This window comes from Erinaceus europaeus, chromosome 6 (assembly GCF_950295315.1).
Source record: "Erinaceus europaeus chromosome 6, mEriEur2.1, whole genome shotgun sequence".
NCBI classification, from domain to species: domain Eukaryota; kingdom Metazoa; phylum Chordata; class Mammalia; order Eulipotyphla; family Erinaceidae; genus Erinaceus; species Erinaceus europaeus.
Genome location: NC_080167.1, coordinates 40,362,861 through 40,382,606, shown reverse-complemented (window position 1 = coordinate 40,382,606; position 19,746 = coordinate 40,362,861). Strand labels below are relative to the sequence as shown.

General features: G+C 37.0%; 1 protein-coding gene across 4 annotated transcripts in view; it reads left to right on the top strand.

Moving 5' to 3' along the window:
• The window catches only part of AKT3 (AKT serine/threonine kinase 3), a 318,339-nt gene that overhangs the window by 220,795 nt on the left and 77,798 nt on the right, over window positions 1-19,746 (top strand). For all 4 annotated transcript variants that reach the window (XM_060192062.1, XM_060192061.1, XM_060192060.1 and 1 more), the window contains 2 exons: window positions 6,560-6,691; window positions 19,271-19,336. In XM_060192062.1, the coding sequence (XP_060048045.1) occupies window positions 6,560-6,691; window positions 19,271-19,336 (198 nt within the window). The remainder of the gene's footprint in view (window positions 1-6,559; window positions 6,692-19,270; window positions 19,337-19,746) is intronic.

Here is a 19,746-nt window from a genome sequence, read left to right as displayed (position 1 = left end):
GATTTCTGAAAAATATTAAAAATCAACCTACCATATAACCCAGCACTTATTCTCCAATGATTCTATCCAAAGAGCACAAAAACACCTGTCTGAAAAGATGTACGCATACCCACGTTTGTGGTATTGCTTGTAATAGCCAACTTTTGGTAACAACCAAAGTACCTAACAATAGATGAATGGTTAAAGAAGTTGCAACATATGTACACAATGATCCCAACAAGAATGACATAAGACATATTCTCTTTTGCTACAGAACTAAAGGGAATCAGGTTAAGCAAGTAGGCCAAGCACAGAATAATCTCACTCGCGATGAGCTCTAAGAAACAAAGCAAAGTACAACATAGAGTGAATTCTCCATGGACTAGAGTATATTACAGCAGATTTGAAACTGAAAAGGGGGAAGGGAGTAGCACAAAGGCAAGGCTGGTAGCCTAAATCTCTATGGTAGAATAAGGCGATGGCGTGATTAAGATTGAAATGTTCTGATATCTTATCTTAGGGAAATGTGGAAATGTACGCTTGTGACAAAAAACAAACAAACAAACAAAAAAACCTGTAAATCAGTTTTTCCTCAAATTTGATCTTGTAGTTGAAACAGTAAAAAAGAAGTAGCCACACCACAGCACTGCTCCATTACACATGAAACATACCCTTATGTATGGTGCTCTGATGTGGTGGCCTAAGGTTTGAATCCAGGTCCTCCTTTGTGGTAAAGAATATGCTCTACCAGGTAAGCTATCTCCTGGTTCCTGTCCAGTATGACTAATTTTTCTGGAGTGAATCCATCAATGAAAACTTGATCCCAAAGGGAAGCATTTTGTAATATGTTCTATCTCATTTATAAAAACTAAGTAATTACTGTTTGTGTTATGTCTAAGCATTTGATATCAAAGATAATTTTAAAGTTTTCTGAATTTTTTTTCAAAATGGGAAATTTTCTAATTTTATCACATACATTTTTTAACTAATGCTAATTTTCATGTGAATTCTTTTTTTAGATTCTTTTTTTTTAGATCAATAGTGAAACTGACATCTGTGAAATTTAGGATTAAAATTAACATACTTAAAAAATTCTTATCCCTAAGAATTGTAGGGCCAGCAAAGTAGCTCACTTGGATAGTGTGCTGCTTTGCCTAAGAATTGTAATCTTTAGGAAATATATTTTATACGTATGTATTGCTTTTCTTCTAAAAATAAAACAAAGCAGTCTATAAACCCTACTCTAATTTTCACCTACAAGATGTCAGCTTTAGTTTATAATATGTAGTATCATTTCTAGTACTTGCAGATAAAATTTGAGCTTATTATTCATATGAAATATTGAACAATAGATGACATTGTGACCTAGTTATAAGAACAGTGTCTCTTCAAACTGTCCAAGTTTAGTTTCTTAAAGAAATAAGTATATTATTTCTCACTATTTTGTGATTTACCTGTGCATTTCTGCTACTTTCACATCGATCTCTCAAGCAGATACACTTAGCTAGCACATGGGCCAAGAAAACTTTTGTGTACATCTCAACTTTTGGTTCTCTTCCATTTGATCTCTTCCTGTCTGCATGTCATATCCCACCGTTCAGGACCTTAATGCATGCCCTCTCTGCCCTGCACTTTAGAACTACTGCTTGAGAGCTGGCTTTCAAGAGTGACTTTTTCAGAAGGAAGAAAGCATGAGCTGTCAGCTATATTATATTAAAAGCTGTATCATTTCTAACTGGCACAGTATCACTTTGGTAAAATTTTTATGTTCAAGAAGATACAAACCCAATTCATAAAGAGGAAAAATAGACTACACATTTTCATGGGTAGAATGGCATATGCACACCCCACATAAATAGCACTGTGTTTATATGTTTCTCTGTGTGTATATATTTATTTATTTTTTAAGGTGGAGACAGAGAGGCCAATAGAGTAAAAGAGACCACAGCACTGAAGTTTTCTTTACTGTGGTGGGAGAACCAAGCTCAAACCTGACTCACATAGGTGGCATTTAGCATAGTAAGTGTGAGCTATTTTGCCAGCCCAAATAGTACTGTGTTTACATAGTGTTTCTTGACTTTTTAAAATATGCCAATGAAAATAAAATTGCCTCATATTATCTGTTATTTATGTACCTTCTTATTATCCCTATCTTTACTACTTAACTCTTAAACTAAATATTAACTAATGGCTAAAGCTTTATAACTTGAAATTTGAAAGAAAAAAAAGTCAAAACTACAGGAAACAATATTGAAATGAGTATAGGCAATTGTTTCTAAAATTTTAAGAATCTTTATATGTATCTAAATGAAGTGTATTGATCTATAGTTTTAATATAGTTTCGGTATGAGAGTAATAAAGACCCCATAGAATGCTTTGAATGTCATACTCTACTTTTTTAATTATCTGCCTTAGTTTATATAGATGTGGTGCTATGTCTTCCTTAGATGTTTAGAGAATTCACCAGTGAAGCATCTGCTCCTTGACTTTTATTTGTTGAAAATTTTTCTACTCATAATTTCTATTTCCTTGATAAATATAGTCAAGGTATTTCTTCTTGAGTGAACTTTGATAGAGACTTTCAAGGAGTTGATTTATTTTATAGAAGCTACTGATTTTGCTTGCATATAGCTGTTTTACAAAATTACCTTGTAATCATTACTGATACTGATATTTTATTCTTCTGTATTTAGTTTTCATACAAATCTGGCTAGAGGTTTAACAACTTTATCTTCTCAAAGGATCAGATTTCACTTTTATTCACTTTTTTCTACTAATTTACCTTGTTTTAAAAATGTAACTGACTTGTGTTCCAATCTTTACTATTTTCATTCTAATTGCAAGGGGTGCTAATTTGCTGGTTTTGTAGTTTGTTAAGATTGAAGCTTAGGCTATTAGGCTGAGACAGTTTTGATGTTGATTTCAAAAAGGTAGTAGATAATAACAAAATAGTTATAAAAGCATCAAAAATCTTCAACAACTTATTGTAGCCTCCAGGATAAAACACAGACCTTTAATTCATTATAACCCTCTAAACTGAATCTAAATCTAAGATGGTTAGGATAGTATATATTACTTGTTTCCTTTCTTTCTATCTAAAAATGCGTGAAAATGATAGTAAAGACATTTTTTAAAGGAACAGGTCACAAAAATGAGAAGCTTAGTAAGGAGAGGGCATGAGTAGAAAAGCAGTATCAAAGGTATAGAATTTTATGAAAGAATGTTGATAAGTAAAGATCAGCTTGGCAGAATCCTGGAAATTACATGACTTAGAAATGAAGATAAAAAATAAAATTGGGGGCTGGGTGGTAGCGCACTTGGTTGAGTGCACATGTTACAATGTGCAAGGACCCAGGTTCAAGCCCTCAGTTCCCACCTGTGGGGGTGGGGGGAGCTTTACAAATGGTGAAGCAGGGCTGCAGGTGTCTCTCTGTCTCTCCTTCTCTATCTCCCCCCCTCTCAATTTCTATCTGTCTCTGTCCAATGACTAAATAAAGATAATAATAAAAATATTTTAAATAATAAAAAATAAAATTGAAAGCAACAAATTAAAAACATTCTTAGAGCTACTTGAATTCTTGTTCTGAATAGTACAGATTCCTTTCTCAAGTCATATTCCTATCTTAGATATCTTCTTAAAACATTTTTATTAATTTTATTTATAAAATAAAATATTGATGAGATGGTAAGATAAGAGGGGTACAGTTTCACACAACCCCCACCACCAGAACTCCACATCCCTCCTCCCCTGCCCTCCAGAAAGCCCTCCCACTCTCTGTCCCTCTGTGAGCGTGGACCCAGGTAAAAGGTCTGGCTTCTGTAATTGCTTCTTTGCTAAACATGGGTGTTGGCAGGTTGATCCATACTCCCAACCTGTCCCTGTCTTTCCCTAGTGGGACAGGGCTCTGGAGAGGTGGGGTCCAGAGTACATTGTTGAGATCCTCTGTCCAGAGAAGTCAGGTTGGCATCTGCAGTGTGGTGGCTGAAAAAGCATTACGATATAAAGCAGAACAAATTGTTTAAATATTAGGAACCTAAAGGCAAGAATATAGCAGATAACTTTGGGGATCTCCATTTTGGAAAAAGCTAGTAGGTCTATTTTAGGTATATTCCAAGGGGACCATGACTTTCTTAATATTTGCCTGAGTACGAAAGATACCATGTATGTGGACTAAAGGTATTGTCTGGGGAGATGGTGTCAGAGTTGGAAATAGGACTAGAAAGCTGGATCAGGGAAGAGAGCAGCTCCCAAATATGGGAAAAGCATGTAAGTTTACTGGGTTCCTGAATTCAACTTTTTTTATACACATGTATTACTCTTCCTTGGGTTCCATCTTGATTTTGTTTGAGTACATTCCAGATAGTTTTCTTTAAAAGTACTCCTCCCAGGGACAACCCCACCAATGTGTCCTGGAGCTCCACTTCCCCAGAGCCCCGCCCCACTAGGGAAATCGAGAGACAGTCTGGGAGTATGGATCGACCATGTCTGCCAACGTCCATGTTCAGTGGGGAAGCAGTTACAGAAGCCAGAACTTTCACCTTCTGCATCCCACAATGACCTTGGCTCCATATTCCCAGAGGGTTAAAGAATAGGAAAGCTATAAAGGGATAGGATGGGATATGGAGTTCTGGTGGTGAGAGTTGTGTAGAGTTTACCCCTCCTATCCTATGGTTCTGTCAGTGATTCCTTTTTATAAATAAAATTTTTTTTTAAAGTACTCCTCCCTTAGATTTACTGGGAAAGTTTGAGGGAAACATTTTTATCACATTTCTAGATAAGAATTCTTCAATTCTGCTAAATTTAAGAATTTTTAGGGGGCAGGCAGTGGTACTCCTGGATAAGCCCACACATTACAGTGTTCAAGGACCCAGGTTCAAGTCCCTAGCCCCCACCTGCAGCGGGAAAGCTTCATGAGTGGTGAAGCAGGGCTGCAGGCGTCTCTCTTCCCCTCTACTTCCCCCTCCCCTCTCAATTTCTCTGTTTCTCTATCCAATAATAAATAAATAAAACAAAGATTAAAAAATAGATTTAAGAGATTGGGCTGTAGCACAGCAGGTTAAGCATGCATGGTGCGAAACTCGAAGACTGGCACAAGGATCCCGGTTTGAGCCCCCGGCTCCCTACCTGCAGGGGAGTTGCTTCACAAGCAGTGAAGCAGGTCTGCAGGTGTTTACCTTTCTCTCCCTCTCTCTGTCTTCCCCCCCTTTCTGTATTTCTCTCTGTCCTATCCGGCAACAGTGACCAAGAAAAAAAAAAAAGAATTTTTAGGGCTGAGGAGATAGCATAATGATTATGCAAAAAGACTTTCATGCCTGAGGCACCAAGGTCCCAGGTTCAATCCCTAGTACCACCATACGCCAGAACAGAGTTTGCTTTGTATCTTGCTATCTTCCAGCTACCAAGTTGCAAATGATTCCATCCTGACTTCCCTGGACAGACAGCCTCACCAGTGTGTTGCAGAATTTCACCTCTCCATAGTCCTACCCCAGTAGAGATAGATAGGGTTTGGGTATGGATCAACCTGCCAACACCCATGCCCAGCAAAGAACCAATTACAGAAGCCAAAACTCCCCTTCTCCACCCCCAAAATAATGCTGGTCCATATCCCCAGAAGAGGAGCAGTGTTAGGGGAAGATAACCAAAGGGCTCTGAACTACAATTCTCTCAAACCCAAGACCCAGAGAGAGAAGAGGGGAAAAAAGAAGGACATTCAGAAGTAGCAATAGTTGTAGGTGTGACTTAAAGGAAGGGAAGTTAAGGCCATAAAAAAAAAAAAAGTAGTCATAGAAAATAATAGAAGGATGAATATGGGATAATCTCACTCTCAGGCAGAAGTTGAAAAACAAGATCAGAAAAGAAAACACAAGTAGAACCTGAAATGGAATTGGCATATTGTACCCAAGTAAAAGACTCTGGGGTGGGTGGGTGGGGAGAATACAGGCCCATGAAGGATGATAAATGACATAGTGGGGGGTTGTATTGTTAAATGGGAAACTGGGGAATGTTATTCATGTACAAACTATTGTATTTACTGTTGAATGTAAAACATTAATTCCCCAATAAAGAAAGAAATTTTAAAAAAAAGAAAAGAAAATAATAGTCCACCCATATCTGTGACCTTGGGAGAACTACTGCAGTTTCCAGTGGAGGGAATGGGACACAGAACTCTGGTGGTGGGAACGGTATGGAATTATACCCCTGTTCTTGCATAATTTCGTACATCAATATTAAATCACTGAAAATAAATCATTATGTAATCACTTAAAAAAATAAAATTCTGCTAAATTCTTAAAAAGTTCAGTCCTTGAAAGCAAGTGAAAATTATTTCATTTTCCCTTCACTTGATTCATGATTTGACTAGCTAAGGTTAGGTTCAAAATTAGTTTCTCCTAAAGTCTAGGAACTACTTATGTTTTTTCATTCATTCTTGATTATAGAAGTAACAGCCAATTTTAGTGTTCTAAGGGTACTTAGAAATTGCTAACACTAGCTTTTGAGTGACAGTTGGAAGTATATACGTAGATATTTATAAAACTACATCAAACATTTCATATAATATTTTGATTTTATATTTTTCAGACAATGAATGATTTTGACTATTTGAAACTACTAGGTAAAGGCACTTTTGGGAAAGTTATTTTGGTTCGAGAAAAGGCAAGTGGGAAATACTATGCTATGAAGATTCTGAAGAAAGAAGTTATAATTGCAAAGGTAACTGATTACTACAGTCAATTGCTAAATTTTTTTTCATATTGTACACACGTGTGTGTTTATGCCGAAAAGTGTACAAGTTCCTTTTAATAACCAATATCTTGATTATAGGCTGTTGCTGCAGTAATAACTATAAATGTTTATTTAATATGCTTATTTAATGTTAAGATGTCAAAATGTAATATTACCTGGATATTATATACTGAAAATAGTTTATCCTTTTAGAAGATAGAAATATATATTCTGTATCTATATTTGGAAGAATTTTTTTATTAGTTATTTGTCTCGGATGATTAATTATACAAGTATTGATTTTTAATATTTTCCCCAGTAGCCTGAATTTCATACTACTAAATAAAACATAAGTAACATAGGGAGAAAGCTTGGTTTTAAGCTTAAAATATATAGTGCACATCTAGTACTGAGTAGAAAATAACCACTGGGTCTGAACATACTAGAATCATCAACCTAAAATAGGTGATAGTCTTTAGAATTACTTCAGCAGTTTTTAATTTAATTCCCACCCCCATAAATTTATTTGGCTTAAACTCATACAAACAATTGACATGTTTATAATTTTAGTTCTCACACAGATTTATAAACTGAATCCTGATTCACTTCATAGATAAATTTTATATATTTTACAAATTTATCAATGTTTTATGTCCCCATTTAATTTAACAAATGACATAATATTGCGACTATATTTTATGGACTACTTATAACTGTCAGTAATTTGCAACTATAATTTCCTCATCTGGAATTTATTGCTCTGCACACTTTGCAAAGCCATATGCCCCCTATCTTTGTATAATTGTTTCAATCTAAGATCCCACAAAAATCACTGTCTGGTGTTTGACATAATATTGACTGTATAGGCACACAGGATTTATTTGTTTGTTTGTTTATTTATTTATATCACTACCAGAGTAATTGCTGGGGCTGTGTACCTGTACAATGATTCTGCTGCTCCTGTTGACTGTTTGTTTAAGTGGAGACGAAAATTGAGAAGGAAAGGGGAGATAGAAGAGCAAAAGAAACACACTTACAGCACTACGTCACCACTTAATGAGGCTTTCCCCTAGCCTGTTAGGTGCAGCCTGGGGGATTGAACTTGGGTCCTTGAGCATGGCATTGTGTGCCCTTATGAATGCACTACTGCCCAGCCCCCATATCCATATATATATTTATTTTCACATCACAGCTTTGCACCCTTAACAGGTTTGTTATTATTATTAATATTATTATTGTATACTGTTTCTATAGGGACATATGAAAATATTGGTGGGCAGGAGTAAGAGACCTAATTATTTATCACAGTAATTCTGGGGAAGGGAAAGTACAGTTTCCAGGCATGCTAAATATTCTTTATGTTAAACAGCTCAGCAGGACCAGAGTTGTTTTCTTTAAAAAAAAAAAAAAATCTGGTAGGTTTTGACATGTTCTACTTTAACGTATCATTATAATTCCATGATGTCCATAGAATTGTGCCTTATTAATGATCAGTCCTCTAGTAGTATTTTCCTTTGCCAATCAGCTTTTCCAGTTGATCAGTCAAGTAGCCACCAACTCATTCATCACTGTGTACCTAAATGTCCATAGTTTTATTATTCAGTTTCTCTCCCACTAAAGGAAAGCAGCAGTAAAGTAATCCCTATGAATTACTTTATCCATCCTTCCTTCCTTCCTTTCTTCCTTCCTTCCTTCCTTCCGTTCTTTCTTCCTTTCTTTCTTTCTGAGTTTTATCTCAGATAGTCAGACTGCAACAGTCTTACAAACATGATCTTATATCTCCACCTGGAAAGTACTGTCATTTAAAAAACTAGCTTTTTGATTGAAGACTGTTCATAGACCACTGTACAATGAACAATAGGATGTGGCAGTGGAGTCTGGTAGCTTCTTGGTAGTTCTAAAATTGTTCTAGTAGAAGAGGTTGCCCACTTGTGAATACATCGTGTACCTCTTTATATATACACAATATGATGTTCCTGTTTAACTATTTCTTTTTTAGTATAAAGATCTTTTAGGCTTTTTCCTTTTTATTTGTCCAAGCTACTTTTAATTTGTGATTAATACTTGTTAACAAGATTATAAGCTAACAGCATAAAGTTCTATACCACACCCACTGTAGAAGTTCTAAGTTCTCACCTTCCCAGTGATAACCACTGTAGTTCTCACAAGGTTTTAGAGGAAATTTGCTAACTTCTATTTTTATTTATTTATTTATTTGGGTTTTTTTTTTTTTTGCAAGTTCATGTGTTTCAGTTCTCCAGATTCCACATTTGAGTAAAACCATCCACTAGTTGTTTTCACCTGCTTACTTATGTTGATAAGCGTAATCACCTCCAGTTTCATCCATTTTGTCCTATCATCTTTTTATGATTGTAGAATATTATTCCATATGTCACATGACTTATTTACTCAGTCATCTGTCAGTGGGCATTTAAGCTGTTTCCACTCTTTAAGTTACTTTGAATAATACAGTATGAACATAGAGGTGCATATGTCCCTTTGAGTTAATGTTTACATACACTTTGGCTAAATGCCTAACAGTGATATTGCTGGATAGTAAGCCATTTTCATTTAAGGACTCTCCATACAATCTTCAAAGAGGATGCGCCAGTTTGCATACCTACCAACAGTGTAAACAGAGTCTCATTTTTTTCCCTACGACTTGTCAACACATACTTTGTTGATGTAGTCCTTTAGATAATTACCTTGACTTCTAGTTTTTGTCCCAAAAGAGAAGATGCCATCTATTTTTAATACAACTTTATTAATGATTTACAAGACTATAAGATTCCTGAAGTTCAGTTCTACATTAAACCCATCACTAAAGTTTTGTCCTCATATTCCAATGAATATGTATTCCATAGGTTCTTTATCCAGTCATATGCCTGTAAGCATTTGTATTGATTTCCTGTTTTATTTGTTGTGAATAATGCTTTATGAACACTGGGTGCATATATCCTTTTGAATTACTGTTTTATATCCTTCAGCTAAATGCTTAGGAGTAGTATTATGTATCTTTCAAATGACATTTATATTTTTATTCCTTTCTGGATTTTTCATATCATTTCCTAAAGGCTATACCAGTGTGCATCCCCACTGACAGTGTATCAGAGTTGCTTTTCCATATCTTCACTAAAAGTTGTCATACTAATCATTTTGATATATGTTGTTTTCACCGGGCTGGCTTCACGGGCAGGTAACAGTTGACCAGAAACTCGTGGCTGAGCTGAGAACGCAGTTTAATGTTTATTCATGAGCGGGCAAACAGTCCAACACCTAATCACCACACAATGTGCTCCTCCATCTTTTTTTGTTGTTGTTGTTGTTGAAAGATCTTTTTATTCTACAAGAATTGATTAGTGCAATCTTGCAGAACAAACGTGTTTAGAGAAACTTCTTTTTCTCTTCAAAATAAATAAACGCCCATTTGAATTATTTATATATTAGTTTAATTTCTGGGAACAACAGTCACAGAATCTTCTGTATCCTGATTAACTATAAGCAATATACATTTATGAACTAAGCAAAAATGTAAAGTACAGATTTAAATTAAATCTTTCAAAGAATAAAACTGCTTTTTATTCCATCATTCAGTTGGTTATCATTAAGCCAAAATGAAATTTTGAACCACAAATCAATTGTTTAATAGAAAAAAGAGCTTTATTCCTTCAAGCTCCATCCAAAATGAGGTGAATTTACTATTTTTAGTAGCTGAATAGTATACCTCCCATTTTTCTTATCCAGCAGGATTATCACTGGGGCTCAGTGCCAGCACTAAGAATCCACCACTCCCAGTGGCCATTTTTTCCTTCCCCCACACCCTTTCTATTTTATTGGATAAGACACAGAGAAATTGGGGGGAGGTGGGAGATAGGGAGAAAGACTCCAAGAGACTGCTTCAACACTAGTGAAGCATGCCCTCTGCAGGTGGGGAGCTAAGGCTTGAACCTAGGTCCTTATACATGGTAATATGTGTGCCTAACTGGCTGCACCACCACCAGACCCCCTGCCCCCTTTGTGTTGGGGGGGTTTGCTATTTTCTTGTTATTGAGTTGTATGATTTCTTTATATATCAATATTTTAAATATCACCCCTTTGTCAAATGTATAATATGTATATATCTTCTCCTAATTACTAGGTTGCCTTTTTATTTTTGTGGTAGAGTTTTTTAATGTGTAATTTTTTAAATTTGATGTCCCTCTTGGTTTTATTATTACTATCTTTATTTATTTATAGGATAAAGATAGCCAGATTTTTTTTTTTCCTCCAGGGTTATTTCTAGGGCTTGGTTCCTGCACTGCGAATCCACTGCTCCTGGTGGCCATTTTTTTCATTTTTTTTTAAAAATTGGATAGCACAGAGAAAAATTGAGGAGGAGAAGATTGAGAAGAAGAAAGACACCTGCAGACCTGCTTTACCACTTGTGAAGTGTCCTCCCTATAGATTGGGGAGTGGGGGCTCTAACCTGGATCCTTGGGCGGGTCCTTGCATTTAGTATTATGTGCGCTTAACTAGGTGCACCACCACCAACCCACAACCCCCTTTTTCTTTCTTCATTGGGGAATTAGTGATTTACAGTCTATAGTAAAATACAGTTGTTAGTACATATGTAACGTCTCTCAGTTTTATTTTATTTATTTTTAAAATTTTTTGTTATTAATAGTAGCTTACAAGACAGTAAGATTATAGTATATAGTTTCCACACCCTCCACCAACGTTCTTTATCTGGATACCCCCACATCCCAAAGATAATCACTATTGTTCTCACAAGTCTTAGAAACAACTTCTTTCTGTTTATTTTTGAAGTTTATGCAAATCAGATCTCTAACTTCTACATATGAGTGAAACTATCTGGTAGTTGTCTATCATCTTTATTTTTCTAAGCATAATAACCTCCATTTCCATTCATTTTTGTCCCAAAGCACATGATATAATCTTTTTTCCTTTTTTTAAAATTTTTTATTTGACTAAACAATAGGATAAGAGGGGCACAACTTCACACAATTCCCACCACTAGAATTCTGTATACCATCCCTTCCCCTGTTATCTTTCCTATTCACTTTTTAAATATATTTATTTATTTATTTTCCCTTTTGTTAACCGTGTGTTTTCTTTTTTTTTATTGTTGTAGTTATTGATGTTGTTGTTGATGGATAGGACAGAGAGAAATAGGGAGAGGAGGGAAGCAGAGGAGGAGAGGGAGATAGACACCTGCAGACCTGCTTCACCACTTGTGAAGTGACTCCCCTGCAGGTGGGAAGCCAGGGGCTCGAACCGGGAACCTTACACCAGTCCTTGCACATTGCGCCACGTGTGCTTAACCCGCTGTGCTACCACCTGATTCCCAGCTTTCCTGTTGTTTAACCCTCTGGGAGTATGGACCCAAGGTCCTTGTGGGATGCAGAAGGTGGAAGGTCTGGCTTCTGTAATTGCTTCCCCACTGAACATGGGCATTGACAGGTTGATCCATAGTCCCAACCTGTCTCTCTCTTTCCCTATTGGGGAAGGGCTCTGGGAGCAGAGCTCCAGGACATATTGGTCGGTTGTCTGTCGAGGGAAGTCTGGTTGGCATCATGCTAGCATATGGAACCTGATGGTTGAAAAGAGAGTTAACATACAAAGCCAAACAAGTTGTTGGCTAATAATGAACCTAAAGGCTGGAATAGTGCAGATGAAGAGTTAGAGGGGAGTCTCCATTCTGTAGACAGCTAGTAGGCATATTTTAGTTATATTCAAAAGGGACTATGGCTATACTAGTTTTGTTGTTGTTGTTGTTGTTGTTTGTTTGTTTTGCCTGAGCCTGAAATCTAATATGCAGGTGGATCCTGGTTATTGTCTGGGAGAGATGATGTCTTGGCTGAAATATAGGCCAGAAAACTGGATGTGGGAAGAGAGTAGCTCCAAATATGAGAAAGGTGTATAAATATTGTTGACTGTAAAACCCCATTGATTTGATCTGATCTGGGGCCCATATTCAGCTTAGGAGCCTATGTTACCTCTGCATCCCTGTAGATCTGAGCTCACATTCTGTGGTCATGAGTAGGTACATTCCAAGGTGCCCCAATATCAGCCCATCTTCCTCAGGTGTTGCATAGAGTATATTGTCCAGCCTCCCTTCAGAGGATGGAATGTTCTCTACAATTGTTGATCCAAGTTGAGGGCAAGGTCATATAGGGGCCCACAAAGGGGTCTGTTATGTTGTTCCTGATAAAAATGACTGGATACAATGGAGAAAGGGATTTATTCGAGGTCTAGGCCCATCATGTCTGTTTGGGAATCTCAGGACTCTCTGATTAGGGCCCCAACTGATGGGGTAGCCTGATAGTGACTAAAGAGTCATCCTTAAAGTATGCCAGTCTCTGGCCCTTATTCAGCTTTTGCAGTCCTTGCTTTGTTGAGGTTAGCTTTAGAGTGAGGTTAAGTGTAATAGGAAGTAGGTGAGGAGGGTATCTAAGTCTAATTAGATACTATTTCATTAGGAAATTTATGCTGACTCACTAAAGACTATTGTGTATTTTTGCTTTCAGGTATATATTTTGCCCTAGTTTATGGATACATGTGAACATATGCTCTATCTCATGGTACCTGGTCTATATCTATGTTTTGTGACTTTGTTAGGAAGTGAACCACCTGGAATGGAATTAGAGAATACTATGAAAGGAAAGGTCTCATCTGAGTAATGAGGGTGCAGGGTTGACATTCCATGCCTGAGGTCTCTGGACACAGTCTGAAGTGAAGCATGCTGAGGTGGCACTCGTGCTGAATAGGTTGGGATCGGCAGATGCAATCTCATTTGGTATGAATTGAGAGAAGCATGCAGGAAAGTGAGCCCCACCCTAGAGGTTCCAGGACTGGGGAAATACAGGCTCTATAGAGGAAGTAGGAGGTTCCTGTGTCCTTAGGGTTTAAGAAGACAATAGTTATTGTTATAATCACATTGTTTGACAATTGGGTTAACTTTGAAATATCCCTTTGTTAGGATTTGCTGTATCATATACAACATCACCATAATTTATATCCTTTGACATTATTTGTATATAGCTGTGCCACTGGTTGCTTCTGTTCTTCCTGGTCTAAGCTTTTAAGAGAGTCAACATATCAAAGACTCAGCCTATGTATTGAAAAGACTCAGACTGTGCTTTAAAAAGTTTGAGACATTCAATCAACTTTTCCCCTCTTATATTAATTAAATAGTTACATATATATATATGACTACAAATTGATAGGAGTGTACATAAACACCATTCCCACCACCAAAAACTGTCTCATCCTCCCCACCCCCGCCCTGTGAAGCTGAACATCCACCCTCAACCTCACCCCAGAGTTTTTACTTTGGTGCCCTACTCCAAATTCAGTCAAATCCTGTTCTGAGTTTCCCTTTCTGTTCTTCTTTCTCAACTTCTGTTTATGGGATCATCCCATACTTATCTTTCTTTCTGTCTTAGCTCACTTAACATAATTCCTTCTAGCTACATCCAAGATGGGTCAGAGAAGGTGGGTTCATTGTTCTTAATAGCTGTGTAGTATTCCATTGTGTATATATACCACAACTTCTCAGCCACTCATCTGTTGTTGGACCCTGTATTGTTTCCAGGTTTCAGCTATTACGAATTGTGCTGTTATGAACATAGGTATGCACATTTCTTTTTGGTTGGGAATTATGGAGTCCTTGGGGTATAACCCCAGGAGAGGAATTACTGGGTCATATGGAAGGTCCATGTCTAGCCTTGTGAGAGTTCTGCAGACTGTTCTTCACAGAGATTGGACCAATTTACATTTCCACCAGCAGTGCAAAAGGGTTCCTGCACTATAATCCACTGCTTCTGTGGCCATTTTTTTTTCCTTTGATTTTTTTTTTCTTTATAGAACAGAGAAAAATTGATAGAGAAGGAGCAGACAAAGAGGGAGGGAGAAAGATAGACACCTGCAGACCTGCTTCATAGCTTATCAACAGGCCCCCCTGCAGGTGGGGAACCAGAGGCTCGAACCAGGTCCCAGAATGGGTTCTTGCACTTCATACTATGTGTGCATAACCTGCGTCCCAAAGTTTCTTTCTATTAAACGATTTCGTTTGAAAATTTCTGTTTAGCATTTACCATGCATGAATATATATTTGAAACTTTAAAAGCATTTTTATGAAAAGCGTCATTATACTTAAAGCATCTACCTAAACATTTCAGCACTCTTTTTTTGTAATCTTTGTCAACAAATGGATTTTTAAAAAATCATCACATTGTTTTAGCCACTAAATTTTATCACTGTTATTTTTAACTTTTTGTTTTGACATGTTGATTTTAACTGTAATTAAAATTATTGCCATCTGTGTTTACTTTTTAGCTTGTGCATACCTTATCTTCATAGTAGCAACTAATTAGTATGTGAAATGAAGTACCATTCAATTTGCATAAGGGGAAACTCTAATCTGATTATATATAAAATATAATAGAAAATACATTTTAATATATGAAAGTTATGTATGTGGCATTTAGTTTGGTTCCATTCTTGTAACAAGAAATGCCTTTTCCTCATTTGCAGTCTAGAATCCTAAGAGAAACCAGGTAAATGTTATCTCTTTTGTGCGTCTTTGAATACTTATTCTTACGCAACCAGGGCTTTTCCTGAGTGGACAGAGAGCAGGACTTACATCTGTGAGATCTCAGGTTTGGTCTCCAGCACAACATATGCCAGAGTGGTACACTGGCCTGTCACTCTTTCTCTCAAATGAAATAAATACATTTTTCCCAGGAGATAATTTTTTAGTTCATCATCATAAATTTTAGATTATGGCTGTTATTTATTTATTGCTACTGGGGCTTTTTAGCCTGCACAGTGAGTCTCCTGCTCCTAATGGAATCCTTCTTTTTCTTCTCTTTCTTCCCTTTTTCCAGGTAGTGAGAGTCAAAGAGGAGTAGAAAGAAGGGTTCATACCACAGCATTTCTCCAACAAACATAAAGCTTCCCCTCTGCATGGTGCTCCTATATGGTAGCCAGGATCTTAAACCCAAATTCTTGTGCATAGTAAATTGTGTGTTCTACCACACATACTTCTGTGCAGTTTATCCCCTCACCCCTAAATTTTTGCTGGACTTTTTTTTTTTCTGTCTCAGAAATATATCCCAAAACTATTTCCCTTTTTCCTATCCCTACTGTCGCCACAGTATTCTAGGTCCCTCCTATGTTAGTCATCAGCTACCTTACATAACTAAGCAAACTAATAGAAACAGAAATCTAATTGTATTACCTCTTATCAGCACATGGCCCATCACATAATCTTTCAATAGCACTGATTTTCCTTTGCAACCTTATAATACAGTAGAAGAAATGACCTGAAATGGTGTTTTGTGTTTTCTCACTGTCGTTTATTAGAATTAGTAATTATTAAGCTGTATGTCTGCTTGTTTGTTAAATCTTCTCCACTAGTCTGTAAACTTTGTAAAGAAAGGAGTTAGGCCTTTTTGTTGTTGTTGTTGTAAACTATTTTTTACCTGTAAAATCCTCAGTATTTAGTAGGTGTTCACCAAGAACTTTGTTCTTGTTCTTGAATGAATAGATTTGGTTCTACATATCACAAAATGTATTTTATATTCATTATAATGTGCTCACAACAGCAGTATTTCCTTCTTTGCTTTGAAAAGTCCCATGAATATCAAACATTATCTGATTAACTACAGTGAAAGTTGCATTAGGGCAGCACTCTTGTCTGTATTATACAGTTCCCTGACTACAGTGTATAGAACGTTATCCAGAATATTTCTGTTAAAAGAATGAGTGACTGAATAAGTGAAATCCTCTGCCCCTGAAGTCTTGGAATTCATCCCTATGATAAAAACACCTATAAACTTCAGTTAAGCATGTAAGGTAGAGATAATCACACCAGGCACTGTGGTTATATAAACTAGTATGTTTACATGTAATTCCTGTTTATGATTTATTTTGCTTTTATCCTAATTAATTTAAGAGTTGTAATTTTACATAAAATTATAATTCATTATTCAGGTGCTTGTTTGTTTTTTAATTGGGGTCAATACTGGACTAGATTTAGACTTTGTTCTAGCTACTGACCACACATAACTGGTCTCACCTGCTTGGAGTGGACTTGGGATTTTAGCATACTTCATGATTATTGTATATTTCTCATTTATCTTCCTTTTCTAACTGAAATCAGATGCTGCTGTATATGTAATAAATATGTCCTGGTGTTATTACTTTCCACATTTTATTTGTAACCTAGTTTTTTATTAGCTGACAGTGTTAAGAAATTAGTCCATCAAGGATTTTGTTTTGGCATTTTGTCAAAGGAAACTTCCCTCTGAGAGTATGGACCAAAGATCTTTATGAGGAGCAGAAGGTGGGAGGTCTGCTTCTGTAATTGCTTGTCCACCAGATATGGGCACTGACAGATCGATCCATACTCCCAGTCTGTTTCTAATATATATATATATTAATTAATTTAAAAAAGGAGACATTAACATAGGACAAGAGGGGTACAACTCCACACAGTTCCCACCACCAGATCTCCGTATCCTGTCCCCTCCCCTGATACCTTTCCTATTCTTTATCCCTCTGGGAGTATGGACCCAAGGTCATTGTGGGATACAGAAGGTGGAAGGTCTGGCTTCTGTAATTGCTTCCCCGCTGAACATGAGCGTTGACTGGTTGATCTATACTCCCAGTCTGCCTCTTTCTTTCCCTAGTAGGGTCTCTGGGGTAGTGGAACTCCAGGACACATTGGTGAGGTCGTCTGTCCAGGGAAGTCTGGATGTCATCTTGCTGGCATCTGGAACTCCCATTCTGTTTCTATCTTTCCCTTGTGGTGAAGGGGTCTGGGGTGGTGGGGTTCCAGGACACACTGGTGAGGTTGTCCATCTGGGACACATTTTAATTGATAGAGTGAGACAGACATGCTATAGCATCAGAGCTTCCTCCATGGTCATGGTACCTCCTGTGTGGTACGGGTATTCAAATGTCGACTAAGTATCTCATAACACAAGTACCCTATATAGTAAATTGTCTTCATCTCTACTGTCCTATTATAGTTTTTGAAATACGAAGCATTTTTCAGTTCTCAGTATGTTGAAAATTTCTCCAAGTTCATTTTTGACTTCTATTTGAGACTTATATGCATAGTTGGGAAAGTACAATATAGTAGTTTGTAATGCCACTTAGGTTGGTTATCGCCTTTCTTTTTAAAATTTAATTAATAAATTTATTTATTTATTTATTTGGTTTTGCCTCCAGGGTTATCTCAAATCCACTGCTCCTGGAGGACATTTTTTTTTCCATTGGATAAGACAGAAAGAAATGGAGAGAGGAGGGGAAGACAGAGATGGGGAGAGAAAGATAGACACCTGCAGGCCTGCTTCACTGCTTGTGAAGTGACCCTCCTGCAGGGGGGGAGCAAGGGGATTCAAACTGGGGAATCCTTGCATGGGTCATTGCACTTTGTACTATGTACGCTTAACCTCGTACTCCACTGCTCAGCCCCCAGCCTTTCATTTTTTTAAGGAACATGTTCTAAAAGCAAAAGATAAAGTATTTTACTTTTTCTAAAATTTATAATATGGAGTCTTCAGACCCCATTTCATTGACTTTACTTTGAATTAGGAGACATAAATATTATCATCTTTATATATTCTTTTCTTTTTTTTGCCAGAACACTGCCCAGCTCTGACTTACTCAGGATTGAACCTGGGACTTTGAAACCTCAGGCATGAGACTCTTCTTTGCATAGCCATTATGCTGTCTACCCCTGCCCATATTCTCCTCCTCCTTCACTTCCTCCTCTCCCCCCTCTTCTTCCTCCTCTTTTTTTATTGTTGTAGTTGCTGTTGTTGTTCTTACTTATGTCATTGTTGTTGGATAGGACAGAGAGAAATGGAGAGAGGAGGGGAAGACAAGAGTGGGAGAGAAAAATAGACACCTGAAGACCTGCTTTACCATCTGTGAAGTAACCCCCCACCATGCAGGTGGGGAGCTGGGGGCTCTAACCAGGATCCTTATGCCAATCCTTGTGCTTTGTACCACGTGTGCTTAACCTGCCTGCTTCTCTTTTAAGAAATAAGGCAGAGAGAAATTGAGAAAAGATGGGGAGAGAGAGAGAAAGAAAGAAAAAAAAAAAGCATTTACAGACCTCCTTCACCACTCATGAAGCTTACCTGGCAGGAGGAGAGTGGGGGCTGGAACTCAGGTCCTTGTGAATGGTAATGTAAGCTTCCACTGGACGTGCCACAGCTTGACCCCTTTTTATATATCCTTTATAGTCTTGATGGTATAAGCTATATGAAATAAAATATTGAGTTGTCAGAAAAGTTGTAACATTCTTTTTTGTGTGTTTTAAAGCAAAATATTTCATGAGTTCCAACAACCCAATTTATCCTTAAGTATTGCCCAATTAATGACTTATTTTATTTGTACAGGATGAGGAGTTTAGCAATAAAGTGGTTATGTTTTAACATGTACCCTTCTCTGACTCTGGGTTTAACCTCTTCTAATGTTAGTCCAACAGTGAAATGTCTATATTACTAAAGCTTGAACCTATATTAAACATTTTCCTTTTTTCTTTTATAGGATGAAGTGGCACATACTCTAACTGAAAGCAGAGTGTTAAAGAACACTAGACATCCCTTTTTAACAGTAAGTGACTAGAGGGCATATTTGATTATTGTAACTTTTTTCATTAGCATAGTTTTATTATATAAACTAAGCTATAAAAACAACATTTAAATAATATTCACTTCGATGTGTCATTTCCTTTGTGGAAAGACTGTATCAATCACATTTCTTTGATTTTGATGAATGTGTGGATGCATACATTACTTTTTTATTAGGGATTAATGATTTACACTGTAGTCTTTAACACATAAGCACATCTCCTCATCTCCCCTTGATTGGTGTCTAACAGACACTTGTTCCCTAGGGTTCTCTCCACCATTGTACACCGGCACCCCACTGTCCCTGCTTTCTGTCGCTGTCCCAACTTCTCCAGAGTCCTTTGCTTTGGTGCAATTCACCACAACTCAGTCCAAGTTTCACCTTATGTTTTC